Source organism: Colobus angolensis, unplaced genomic scaffold, assembly GCF_000951035.1.
Source record: "Colobus angolensis palliatus isolate OR3802 unplaced genomic scaffold, Cang.pa_1.0 Scaffold4, whole genome shotgun sequence".
Lineage (NCBI taxonomy): Eukaryota > Metazoa > Chordata > Mammalia > Primates > Cercopithecidae > Colobus > Colobus angolensis.
In genome coordinates, this window is record NW_012117376.1 from 8616492 (window position 1) to 8630667 (window position 14176).

At 48.9% G+C, this 14176-nt stretch overlaps 1 protein-coding gene across 1 annotated transcript in view; it reads right to left on the reverse strand.

The window, feature by feature from the left end:
* The window catches only part of TMEM39B (transmembrane protein 39B), a 41290-nt gene extending 31961 nt beyond the window's left edge, over nucleotides 1–9329 (reverse strand). Inside the window, exons 1-5 of the mRNA XM_011955660.1 lie at nucleotides 9061–9329; nucleotides 7045–7171; nucleotides 6300–6519; nucleotides 5332–5415; nucleotides 4860–5014 (exon numbers count right to left, since the gene is read on the reverse strand). Coding sequence (XP_011811050.1) covers nucleotides 4860–5014; nucleotides 5332–5415; nucleotides 6300–6519; nucleotides 7045–7171; nucleotides 9061–9064 — 590 coding nt within the window. The 5' untranslated portion in view covers nucleotides 9065–9329. The remainder of the gene's footprint in view (nucleotides 1–4859; nucleotides 5015–5331; nucleotides 5416–6299; nucleotides 6520–7044; nucleotides 7172–9060) is intronic.
* Between the last annotated feature and the right edge of the window lie 4847 nt (nucleotides 9330–14176).

Consider the following 14176-nt stretch of genomic DNA (forward strand, 5'->3'; position numbering starts at 1 on the left):
CACCCGTAATCCCAGCTACTTGGGAGGCTGAGGCAGGAGAACTGCTTGAACCTGGGAGGCGGAAGTTGCAGTGAGCTGAGATCGCGTCACTGCACTCCAGCCTGGGTGACAGAGTAAGACTCCATCTCAAAAATAAATAAATAAATAAAATAAATAAAGAGGTCCAAGACTGTAACTCTGTAACTATAGAGAAGAAATATCATGAATGCATACTACTGGGCCCTGGAGTGAATGATATCTGTATACACATAATTATATCAAAGCCACATACTGGTTTTTAATTTTCAGAATCAGACTTAGACCAAGAATGGAAGGCTTAAATGTGGTTACATAGGAGAACATGAATGTCAAGCTTGACAATATAAAAGTAAAAATACAGCTGCCAGGAAGTGAAAAGAGGAAGAGGGGAGGAAAAGTGGTTGGGTACCTAATATTCTTGTCTTACATAAAAACAATTCAAGATACTGACTATTGTTGATGGAGAAAATACTTATACTATTGACAAAAATAACCAATTAGAAAATTAAAAACATTAAAAGCTATCAATTACTGGGAACAGTAAGGATGGGACGGTGAGCTAAATCATCTGTCATTGCAGGGAATCAATATACTTGCATATGTGTGTATGTGGTATGTTTGTATATGCATAGAACATTTGTTTCCAGGATATATGAGAAACCAAAAACATTGATGATTACCTCTTGGAAAGGAAACTGGGTGGCTGGGAGGCAGCAGTCAAGGGGAGACTTTTTCATGGTATACTCTTTTAAACCTTCTGAATTTTAACTATGTAAACCTATTATTCAATTCTAAAATAAATCAGTAATTTTTTTTTTTTTTGAGACAGAGTCTCATTCTGTTGCCCAGGCTGGAGTACAGTGGTGCAAACTCAGCTCGCTGCAACCTCCACCTCCCAGTTTCAAGCAATTCTCCTGCCTCAGCCTCCTGAGTAGCTGGGACTATAGGTGTGGGCCACCATGCCTGGCTAATTTTTGTATTTTTAGTAGAGACAGGGTTTCACCATGATGGCCAGGCTGGTCTTGAACTGCTGACCTCAAGTGATTCATTCACCTTGGCCTTCCAAAGTGCTGGGATTACAAGCATGAGCCACCGCGCCTGGCCAATCAATAAATTTTTAAAAAGAATAAGCAGGCTAGGCACAGTGACTCATGCCTGTAGTCCCAACTACTCAGGAGACTGAGGTGGGAGGATGGATGGCTTGAGCCTGGGAGGCAGAGGGTGCAGTGAGCTGAGATTGCACCACTGCACTCCAGCCTGGGCAACAGAGCCAGACCCTGTCTCAGGGTCTTGTCACTCAGGCTGGAGTGCAGTGGCACTTTAGAATTGGATAACAGGTTTACAGACTCTGTCTCTAAACAAACAAATAAATAAAACCCAGAAAGTAAAAGAGACTGCTATTGAAGAGTGGGACTAAAAATCTGGAGGGTGGGGTTGGAGACTAATGTTTTTCTATTTATTTATTTTTAGAGATAGGGTCTCACTCTGTTGTCCAGGCTGAAGTGCACTGGTGTGGTCATGGCTCTCTTTGGCCTCAAACTCACCAGCTAAAGTGATGTTCTCACCTCAGCCTCCCAAGTCACTGAGATCACAGGCATGAGCTACCGTGCCCAGCAACGGTTTTCATTATAAGCTTTTTAGTACTATTGGATTCAATTTTTTACAATAAGTTTATATTTGGTCAATAAACATTTTTAAATTAAATAATGAAAAATAAAGCATAATATGGACATTGGGTGTTATCTGCATCCAGGAAGAAAAGATTTACCAGGTAGTAACCGTAAACTGTCAAATTAAGGCAACTCTTTTTTTTTTTTTTTGAGACTGAGTCTCATTCTCCTGCCCAGGCTGGAGTACAGTGGTGCGATCTCGGCTCACTGCAAGCTCCGACTCCCAGGTTCACACCATTCTCCTGCCTCAGCCTCCCGAGTAGTTGCGACTACAGGCGCCCGCCACCGTGCCTGGCTAATTTTTTGTATTTTTTAGTAGAAACGGGGTTTCACCGTGTTAGCCAGGATGGTCTTGATCTCCTGACCTTGGGATCCACCTGCCTCGGCCTCCCAAAGTGCCAGGATTCCAGGCATGAGCCACCACGCCCAGCCGGCAACTCTTAAGTTCTAATCAGTACAATCCTTTTGAGGGCAATTTGTTAATACCCATGAAAAATGTAAATGAACACATCTTTTGGTGTAGTCAATTCTTCTGGGAATCTACTGTGCAGAAATATTGGACACATATGCAAAGATACATGTCTCATTGCTATGAATAAGGAAAAGCTAGAAACAACTTAAAATTTGCCAATAGGCTGGGCACAGTGGCTCATGCCTGTAATTTCAGCACTTTGGGAGACGGAGGTGGGCAGATCACGAGGTCAGGAGATTGAGACCATCCTGGCTAGCACAGTGAAACCCCATCTCTATTAAAAATACAAAAAATTGCCAGGCGTGGTGGCTCACGCCTGTAATCCCAACATTCTGGGAGGCCAAGGCGGGCAGATCACCTGAGGTTGGGAGTTCAAGACCAGCCTGACCAACATGGAGAAACCTAAATATACAAAAATACTACAAATACAAAATTGGCTGGGCGTGGTAGAACATGCCTATAATCCCAGATACTTGGGAGGCTGAGGCAGGAGAATTGCTTGAACCCAGGAGTTGGAGGTTGCAGTTAGCCGAGATTGTGCCACTGCACTCCAGCCTGGGCAACAGAGCAAGACTCCATCTCAAAAAAAAAAAAAAGTTTGCCAGTAGAAGACAAATAAATTGTGAAAACTTCTATAACATAGAATATTATGAGGCCATTAAAAAAATGAGGCAGCTGGGCATGGTGGTGCATGCAAATAGTCCCAGCTACTCAGGAGGCTGAGGTGGGAGGATCACTTGAGCTGGGGAGTTCTAGGCTATAATGTGCTATGCCGATGAGGTGCCTGCATAAAAGTTCAGCATCCATATGGTGACTTCCTAGGAGTGGGGGATCCCATAATTGCCTAAGGAGGGGATGAACTGGCCCAGGTTAGAAACAGAACAGGTCAAAACTCCTGTGTTGATCAGTAGTGGCAACAGACCTGTGAATAGCCACTGCACTCCAGCCTGGGCAATACAGCAAGACCCTCATCTCTAAAATAAAATAAAATGAGACAGACCCATATGTATTGGCATAGAAAAATATCCGTTATATGATTAAAAGTGTGGTAAATTGTACATCATGCATAGCATAATACCATTTTTGTTTTTTTAAAAACTGCAATTGGCCGGGCACCGTGGCTCACACCTGTAATCCCAGCACTTTGGGAGGACGAGGTGGGCAGATCACTTGAGGCCAGGAGTTTGAGACCAGCTGGCCAACATGGTGAAACCCCATCTCTACTAAAAATACAAAAAGTAGCCAGGCATGGTGGTGGGCACCTGTAATCCCAGTTACTTGGGAGGCTGAGGCAGGAAAATTGCTTGAACCCAGGAGGCAGAGGTTGCAGAGAGCCGAGATTGTGCCACTGCACTCCAGCCTAGGTGACATAAGACTCTATCTCAAAAACAAACAAAAAAACTGCATGTGTGTGTACTTGCACCGAAAATATTTTGGGAAAATATGCTGCCAGTAATGGACTTCTGGGGGAATAAGACTATGTGGGACTTTCTTTTTCCATGTTAAAAGCTTCTGTAAAGTTTAATGTTTTTATAAGACATACGTGTCACTCTTTTTTTGATATAGGACCTCACTCCAGTTGCTTAGGCTAGAGTACAGTGGCACAATTTTGGCTCACTGCAGCCTCGACCTCCTGAGCTCAGGTGATTCTCCCACCTCAGCTTCCTGAGTAGCTGGGACTATAGGCGTGCCTCACCACACCTGGTTAGTTTTTTATGTTTTTAGTAGACAGGGTTTCAACATGTTGCCCAGGCTGGTCTCAAATCCCTGGATTCAAACAATCTGCCCGCCTTGGCCTCCCAAAGTGCTGGGATTACAGATGTGTGCTACTGCACCTGGCCACATGTCACTCTTGTAATTAAAAAGTAGATATAACTGAAGCAAGTGTGACAGGGCTCCCGTGCCAGTGCCTTTTTGGACATGCAGGGTAGAAAGGGGGAGGAGCCAGCTCCGAAGCTCCCCAGAGACCAGGATTGACCCAGCTTGAGGAATTCTGTGAACCAGAAAACCTGGCGGTTGGGAAATGACTGTTAATGCTCAGGCAGCCAGGAGCCTGCCCCAGAAGCAGCCAGCTCCAACACCTCACCAAAGTTCTCCCCGACGCAAGGCCATAAAGGGGCAGTCCTGGGCACATCCCCGACACAGTCTGTCCATCCTCAACAATCTAGGGTCTGGTGAGATGGAGAAAGAGAGTAAAAACAGGCACAAAGACATATACACATGCATATGCAGGCACATACACATGCTTCATGCATAGACACCCACACAGAGACATGAAACCACGCAGCTGTTTGCTGGCACACAGACTCAGGGAGATACCAAGAGATTACACAAACACTGCGATACACAAAGAGAGACAAGGACAAAGGGAAAGAACCAGAGAGAGGGGAAAGGAAGAGTGAGGGAGACAAAGCCCATGCACTCCCTCTTGGGAATGTTCCTTTGGGATATATATGCAGATCTGAGTCCCATTCTGACCTCCCCCATAGTGAGAGCTGGGTAAATTAAGCCACCTCAGTTTCTTCTGCAAAAAAAAAGCTAATTATCCTGACCTCAGTGGGTGTCACCAGACAATGTGAGGGGATGTTGCTACCTGCCTCTGATCTTCCAGATATGGAGGCCTGGTAAGCCAGCCATGGTCAGGGCACAGGTCAGGGGCCAGGTGCTGGGCAATGAGGGGTGAAGTGAGGGGTACTCACGGATAGCAGAGGAACAGGAGGTTCAGGAAGGAGTAGGTCCTGAAGAGGTGGATGAGGGATCGGCACAGACTCCAGCCTGTTGCCGTGAGAACGGTGAAGCGGGTGAGGAACAGCAGGATGGAGCGAAAGAGGGAGACCTTCCCCCTCTGAGAAGCCTGGGTCAGGGCAAGATAGGACGGGATGGGGCCTTGGATGGAGGCCGAAGGGGCTGTGCCCAAATCCCACCCAGCATGACCTGTGATCCCACCCAGGGAGAGGTGGCACAGCAGGCTGGGCAGAACCTCACAAGGTAAATCCTTCTCTTTGATGCCCAGTAAACTCCAAGATGGGATGTAACGAATGTTCTTCAACCAAGTCCAAAGGGAGCCCCAAGGAAATACCCTAAGGCTGAAGGGCTGGGCATGTTTCCTTGGCATCCCCAGGGGAAAGGGGGAATCCCAAAGTCCCTGGCCAGCCTCTAGGACCCAATCACCTCCTTCACGATGGACCCAATGAAGCGGCGGCCCAGAACAATGGTGGTCACCATCAGCAAGTTGAAGTCGATCAGGTGGAAGTTCTGTCAGGGGGCAGAGGCCTGGGGGTCATGTGGGCCCCTTGCCCATATGCAGGCTTTTTTCATACCCACTTCCCCCTGCCCATTTCTTTCCACAGAGACTGTCTCCATTATCTGACCTTCATCGGCCTCCAGCTGAGTCAGGCCAGGAAATTACCTAGAGGAGTAGAACAGGACCCCAAGAAGGGAAGTGGGACAGTCCCTGGGGATAAGAGAGTGTTACGTGAGCCCTCTTGCTCTGCTCACACATGCCCCTGTCCCTATACTGTTTCTGCACTGAAGTCTTTCCTCCCCTTGAAGCACTCATGTATGCCCATGGTTCATCTCCATTACCAGATTAAGACTCAGCTCCTGGTCGGGTGCGGTGGCTCATGCTTGTAATCCCAGCACTTTGGCAGGCTGAGGTGGGTGGATCATTTGAGGTCAGGAGTTCAATACTAGCCTGACCAACATGGTGAAACCCTGTCTCTACCAAAAATACAAAATTAGCCAGACATGGTGGCGCATGCCTGTAATCCCAGCTACTCAGGAGACTGAGGCAGCAGAATCACTTGAAACTGGGAGGTGGAGGCTGCAGTGAGCTGAGATTGCACTATTCCGCTCAGGCCTGGGCAACAACAGCGAAACTCTATCTAAAAAAAAAAAAAAAAAAAAAAGACTCCGAGCTCCTTTAGGTAAAATCTTCGTCAGGTTCACCTCCGATACACTTACAGTGCCCAATGTGCCACTAAACACACTAGGAGTGTTCAGTGAATCATCATTTTCCTGTTCCGTCAGCACCTTCCACGTTCGGCATGGAGGCAAGCGCACTGTGGTGCTTAGTAGGCTACGCTAAACTGAAACCAAAAGAAAACGCGCAGACACACACACCCTTGTTGAGTACCTACCAGGGAGGTGTGGGACGGTGGGTGGGAAGGTGGATACCACCACACTGTCTTGTAGATGTTGATGTAGTGGACGAACAGTGCTATGAGCTGGCAGAAGAAGAGCTGCAACTCAAACAGAATGCTGGCCTGGACTGGCAGCTCGGGGATCTTGCAATGCTGTAGAGGCACAACCGTTTGGGCGGCCAGAGGGGGGCTGGAGAGGCCTGTTCCAGAACTGCTCCTGGCAGTGAAGAGAGAACAACATCAATGGCTGACCTGAGAATCCTACCAGGAAGGGCTTCTGAGGCAAAGGATTGTGGGATAAGATCAGAAAAGCAGCTCATAGCAAGGACGGGGTCTTCCTAATCCTGTTTGTCAGACAAAGGAACCCGACAAAGCCTTTTCCTATCCCTAATCTTATTCAGGTCTTCCAGTACCCCCTAGGAGAGAAAGAATTATTAGGTCCGTCTTACAGATGAGGAAAAGGAGGCCCAGAGAGGGGAGGCAACTTGTCCAGGCCATCAGCAAAACTGGAGCAGAACTGTAATTAGAATCCAGGCCTTTGGATTTATTCTACCATGTCCCACTGCACCTGTCCAAGTGATCACCCTCAACTGAGCTCCCTCTGGGTCTTTTCTGCTGCTCACTCCCCTCTAAGCCCCCACTGGCATCTAGGATTTTACACCTTAGAATCCAGTCAGAGACAGCCCTGTCCACACTGTCCCTGTGAGGCCACAGTAAGGGGTGAGACAGAGAGGTGGTTTACCTGGTGCGGGAACGAACACTGGTCACCGATGCGCTGGAAGTATGGCTTCCACCAGAGCCCCCCGAGGATCCTGGCTCACAGAGCGGATTTCGACAGTAAGATGTCCTGTTGGGACCTCTTCGTCCTCCTGTGGGGCTCAACATAACATAGAGCCTCAAGCCAGGGGGCATATATCAAAGATAACAGCAGTGATACCAGCTACCAGTCACCTAGTATCTCACTTTATCATTTAATCCTCACTGAGACCTATGATCTGGCCTCTTCTTTCATCTTCAGCTTCATCCCCTATCATTCTCTACCTCATACCCACCCTCTACCACCCGCCCCATGCTCTAAACATCTTGATCTTTCTTTCTTCAGCAAGCCAAGCTCATTGCTACCTCTAGTACTTACTGTATCCTATCTGGAAAGTCTTTCCCTGACTGCCATTTCTGAAGTTTTGAAGTAACCCTTCCCATCACTCTCTCTGCAATTTTATTCTTTTTTTCCACTACAATTCTCTCTCTGAAATTATCTTATTCATTTGTTAACGTGCTTATTGCTTGCCTGTCCTATCACAATGGAAGGTCAATGAAGTCAGTTACCTTATCTGTCTTTTTCACTGTTATATCTCCTACCACAGTGCCCAGCAAGTATATGCTGATGAGTGAACGAACCCAGCAAGGTAAGTTTTTCACACATTAGGAAACTCAGTTTACACTCTGTCACAGTATCGTGGCTGGGTATTGTGCTCTCAACTGTGGTACACATTGGGCCCCATTGAGACATATGTTTCTGGAGATCTGTAACTCTGGGTACCTTTGGGACAGCTTTTTCCTCCAGGGCCCCATGATTCAGCTCAAAGGGTATTCTGGGATCTCACGGGCAGGACCCAAGGCCTAAATAAAGAGTCAAGGATATGGCTGGGAGAATGCTGTGGCTGTGGACCGAAAACTGGACCTACTAGGCTGAGCAGTCTAGAACAAGCTCCCATGCAGCACTTTGCACAAAAGTTCTGCACAAAGCTCCTAAGCACCTACAAAAGTCACAACCTGACTGGGTGCGGTGGCTCACCACTATAATCTCAGCACTTTGGGAAGCTGAGGAGGGAAGATCGCTTGAGGCCAGGAGTTGGAAACCAGCCTGGGCAACATGGCGAAATCCGGTCTCTATTAAAAACATATATATACATATATTTAAAAAGTTATAACCTGTTCATACCTCTTCACAGTAACACAGCAGCCTGCATTCACATACACCCCATGCCGTAGCATCTCAGCTCGGAAGCCTTTCCCACACTTCGGAGCCAATTTTGGGCCTGGATGTATGCCCAAAATTATAAACCTCCACAAGTCTCTAAAAAGTACCTGGCGAAAAGCTCTGCCCTCCATAAACCCCCAGACCAGAAGCTCTGTTCATACGCTATGATACTTGGCTTAGAAAATCCCACACAAACACCATTAGTCCAGAAGTTCTGCCCACACCCACTCTCCTCTCTTTAGAAGCTCTGCACCCACATAAAGCCCCTCAGCCCAGAAGCTCCGCCTACACACAACTGTCAGTCCAGAAACCCCGCTCACAAGCCAATGAAAGCCCTCAGCCCAGAAGCCCCACTCCAGAATGGGCTTCCTCAGTCTGAAGTCTCCCCGCCCCACCGCCTCCCGTGTAAGCCCCTCCAGCCCAGAAACTCCGACGGCACTAGCGCCCCCACCCCAGAAGCTCCGCCCTTAGCGTTGAAGCCACGCCCACTGGTAAAGCCCCGCCCCCTTTCTAGCCCCAACCAGCGGGTCCTCACCAAAGCCCAAGCCCCCACAGGGATCAGTCTTAGAAGCCCCGCCCACCACCCAATGTCCCGCCCCCACAACAGAGGCCCCACCCCGCAAAACGACAGGAGGGGGGCGGGATCCCGTCTGCACTCGCATCCCCTCCCCCTCCCGTCACCGGGCTCCTGTCCGCGTGGGGCAGCAATTAGCAGCCTGGCCAACCTAACCCGCGCGCCCGCTAGTTGCCAGGCCGAGCCTGAGCTGCTCTGCTCACCCATCTCCTCCCCCCGGCGCTCTCCGTTTCGCCGCCGCAGCTCCTGCGGGCAATATGTCGGAGGCGACGGCGGCCGGGAGAGGACTAACCGCTGCAGCCCAGTCCCGGGTATCAGCCGCGCGCTCCCGCCGCGCCGCTATATTTGCATACAAGGCGGGCTGGAAGCTGGGTGCGCGCCTCTTAAAGGGGCCACCCGGACAGAGGCGGTGCCTGCGCGCTCTTTGTCTCGCGGTCTCCCACGCCCTTCCTGCAGCTGCTGCTGAAGAGACTCAAGAGGGAGGGGAACGGAACCCACCTCCTGCTCTACCCGTGCTTGTCTTCTCCCAGCATCTCCAGGACCGGGGCGGCGGCGGGCGGGGGAGGGTGCGGAGCCGCCTCTCGGCTCCTCTGGAGATGGACCATATCCCTGAGCGGTCCGCGGGTACCTCCACCCCAGCCCCACTTTGCGCTTCATCCTTCTCTTAGGCCTCCCTGCGCTTTAGTCTATCCCAGTCAAAACTCAGGAGTCACTTCCCCGCTCCCTCGGCCCCTACATCCTATCTTTGCCTTAGTCTTTGTTAGCCTAAGTCCTAAATATTTCTCACATTTGACGTTACTTACCGTTCTCATTGTCGACACCGTGGTTCAGATCCTAACTCTGCCATTTCCCAGCCTTGAAATCTTGTTTTTTATGCTTTACGATGAGGCTGCTGATAGTCACCGTGTAGGTTTCGATGAGGATTAAATGAAATAGTGCATGCAGAACTGAGTCTGTTTTAGTGTTAGCCATCATGTTTGGAGAAGCATTCACTAAATGAGATACATTTATTGTCAGTGGGATTTCTTCCCTCACGAGACCTACAAGCAGTTTCAATCATCTTGTAGCTCCATTGCTTAGCACAGTGCTTGGCACCTAATAGTAGTATTCAATTAATTGAATGAATTAGTAGATATTTCATTAATAGATAGTCATAGAGCTTATAGTCAAGTGGGAGGAGATAGACATGAACAAAATTAGTAAATTCTGTAGTATGTTAGAAGGGAATAATTGGTGTGGAGGAAAAACAGGAAAGGGGGATGGGGTTGCAGTTTTTTTTTTTTTTTTTTTTTTTTTTTGGAGACAGAGTCTGGCTCTGTGGCCCAGGTGGTGATCCGCCCGTCTCGGCCTCCCAAAGTGCTGGGATTACAGGCATGAGCCACCACGCCCAGCCGGCAACTCTTAAGTTCTAATCAGTACAATCCTTTTGAGGGCAATTTGTTAATACCCATGAAAAATGTAAATGAACACATCTTTTGGTGTAGTCAATTCTTCTGGGAATCTACTGTGCAGAAATATTGGACACATATGCAAAGATACATGTCTCATTGCTATGAATAAGGAAAAGCTAGAAACAACTTAAAATTTGCCAATAGGCTGGGCACAGTGGCTCATGCCTGTAATTTCAGCACTTTGGGAGACGGAGGTGGGCAGATCACGAGGTCAGGAGATTGAGACCATCCTGGCTAGCACAGTGAAACCCCATCTCTATTAAAAATACAAAAAATTGCCAGGCGTGGTGGCTCACGCCTGTAATCCCAACATTCTGGGAGGCCAAGGCGGGCAGATCACCTGAGGTTGGGAGTTCAAGACCAGCCTGACCAACATGGAGAAACCTAAATATACAAAAATACTACAAATACAAAATTGGCTGGGCGTGGTAGAACATGCCTATAATCCCAGATACTTGGGAGGCTGAGGCAGGAGAATTGCTTGAACCCAGGAGTTGGAGGTTGCAGTTAGCCGAGATTGTGCCACTGCACTCCAGCCTGGGCAACAGAGCAAGACTCCATCTCAAAAAAAAAAAAAAGTTTGCCAGTAGAAGACAAATAAATTGTGAAAACTTCTATAACATAGAATATTATGAGGCCATTAAAAAAATGAGGCAGCTGGGCATGGTGGTGCATGCAAATAGTCCCAGCTACTCAGGAGGCTGAGGTGGGAGGATCACTTGAGCTGGGGAGTTCTAGGCTATAATGTGCTATGCCGATGAGGTGCCTGCATAAAAGTTCAGCATCCATATGGTGACTTCCTAGGAGTGGGGGATCCCATAATTGCCTAAGGAGGGGATGAACTGGCCCAGGTTAGAAACAGAACAGGTCAAAACTCCTGTGTTGATCAGTAGTGGCAACAGACCTGTGAATAGCCACTGCACTCCAGCCTGGGCAATACAGCAAGACCCTCATCTCTAAAATAAAATAAAATGAGACAGACCCATATGTATTGGCATAGAAAAATATCCGTTATATGATTAAAAGTGTGGTAAATTGTACATCATGCATAGCATAATACCATTTTTGTTTTTTTAAAAACTGCAATTGGCCGGGCACCGTGGCTCACACCTGTAATCCCAGCACTTTGGGAGGACGAGGTGGGCAGATCACTTGAGGCCAGGAGTTTGAGACCAGCTGGCCAACATGGTGAAACCCCATCTCTACTAAAAATACAAAAAGTAGCCAGGCATGGTGGTGGGCACCTGTAATCCCAGTTACTTGGGAGGCTGAGGCAGGAAAATTGCTTGAACCCAGGAGGCAGAGGTTGCAGAGAGCCGAGATTGTGCCACTGCACTCCAGCCTAGGTGACATAAGACTCTATCTCAAAAACAAACAAAAAAACTGCATGTGTGTGTACTTGCACCGAAAATATTTTGGGAAAATATGCTGCCAGTAATGGACTTCTGGGGGAATAAGACTATGTGGGACTTTCTTTTTCCATGTTAAAAGCTTCTGTAAAGTTTAATGTTTTTATAAGACATACGTGTCACTCTTTTTTTGATATAGGACCTCACTCCAGTTGCTTAGGCTAGAGTACAGTGGCACAATTTTGGCTCACTGCAGCCTCGACCTCCTGAGCTCAGGTGATTCTCCCACCTCAGCTTCCTGAGTAGCTGGGACTATAGGCGTGCCTCACCACACCTGGTTAGTTTTTTATGTTTTTAGTAGACAGGGTTTCAACATGTTGCCCAGGCTGGTCTCAAATCCCTGGATTCAAACAATCTGCCCGCCTTGGCCTCCCAAAGTGCTGGGATTACAGATGTGTGCTACTGCACCTGGCCACATGTCACTCTTGTAATTAAAAAGTAGATATAACTGAAGCAAGTGTGACAGGGCTCCCGTGCCAGTGCCTTTTTGGACATGCAGGGTAGAAAGGGGGAGGAGCCAGCTCCGAAGCTCCCCAGAGACCAGGATTGACCCAGCTTGAGGAATTCTGTGAACCAGAAAACCTGGCGGTTGGGAAATGACTGTTAATGCTCAGGCAGCCAGGAGCCTGCCCCAGAAGCAGCCAGCTCCAACACCTCACCAAAGTTCTCCCCGACGCAAGGCCATAAAGGGGCAGTCCTGGGCACATCCCCGACACAGTCTGTCCATCCTCAACAATCTAGGGTCTGGTGAGATGGAGAAAGAGAGTAAAAACAGGCACAAAGACATATACACATGCATATGCAGGCACATACACATGCTTCATGCATAGACACCCACACAGAGACATGAAACCACGCAGCTGTTTGCTGGCACACAGACTCAGGGAGATACCAAGAGATTACACAAACACTGCGATACACAAAGAGAGACAAGGACAAAGGGAAAGAACCAGAGAGAGGGGAAAGGAAGAGTGAGGGAGACAAAGCCCATGCACTCCCTCTTGGGAATGTTCCTTTGGGATATATATGCAGATCTGAGTCCCATTCTGACCTCCCCCATAGTGAGAGCTGGGTAAATTAAGCCACCTCAGTTTCTTCTGCAAAAAAAAAGCTAATTATCCTGACCTCAGTGGGTGTCACCAGACAATGTGAGGGGATGTTGCTACCTGCCTCTGATCTTCCAGATATGGAGGCCTGGTAAGCCAGCCATGGTCAGGGCACAGGTCAGGGGCCAGGTGCTGGGCAATGAGGGGTGAAGTGAGGGGTACTCACGGATAGCAGAGGAACAGGAGGTTCAGGAAGGAGTAGGTCCTGAAGAGGTGGATGAGGGATCGGCACAGACTCCAGCCTGTTGCCGTGAGAACGGTGAAGCGGGTGAGGAACAGCAGGATGGAGCGAAAGAGGGAGACCTTCCCCCTCTGAGAAGCCTGGGTCAGGGCAAGATAGGACGGGATGGGGCCTTGGATGGAGGCCGAAGGGGCTGTGCCCAAATCCCACCCAGCATGACCTGTGATCCCACCCAGGGAGAGGTGGCACAGCAGGCTGGGCAGAACCTCACAAGGTAAATCCTTCTCTTTGATGCCCAGTAAACTCCAAGATGGGATGTAACGAATGTTCTTCAACCAAGTCCAAAGGGAGCCCCAAGGAAATACCCTAAGGCTGAAGGGCTGGGCATGTTTCCTTGGCATCCCCAGGGGAAAGGGGGAATCCCAAAGTCCCTGGCCAGCCTCTAGGACCCAATCACCTCCTTCACGATGGACCCAATGAAGCGGCGGCCCAGAACAATGGTGGTCACCATCAGCAAGTTGAAGTCGATCAGGTGGAAGTTCTGTCAGGGGGCAGAGGCCTGGGGGTCATGTGGGCCCCTTGCCCATATGCAGGCTTTTTTCATACCCACTTCCCCCTGCCCATTTCTTTCCACAGAGACTGTCTCCATTATCTGACCTTCATCGGCCTCCAGCTGAGTCAGGCCAGGAAATTACCTAGAGGAGTAGAACAGGACCCCAAGAAGGGAAGTGGGACAGTCCCTGGGGATAAGAGAGTGTTACGTGAGCCCTCTTGCTCTGCTCACACATGCCCCTGTCCCTATACTGTTTCTGCACTGAAGTCTTTCCTCCCCTTGAAGCACTCATGTATGCCCATGGTTCATCTCCATTACCAGATTAAGACTCAGCTCCTGGTCGGGTGCGGTGGCTCATGCTTGTAATCCCAGCACTTTGGCAGGCTGAGGTGGGTGGATCATTTGAGGTCAGGAGTTCAATACTAGCCTGACCAACATGGTGAAACCCTGTCTCTACCAAAAATACAAAATTAGCCAGACATGGTGGCGCATGCCTGTAATCCCAGCTACTCAGGAGACTGAGGCAGCAGAATCACTTGAAACTGGGAGGTGGAGGCTGCAGTGAGCTGAGATTGCACTATTCCGCTCAGGCCTGGGCAACAACAGCGAAACTCTATCT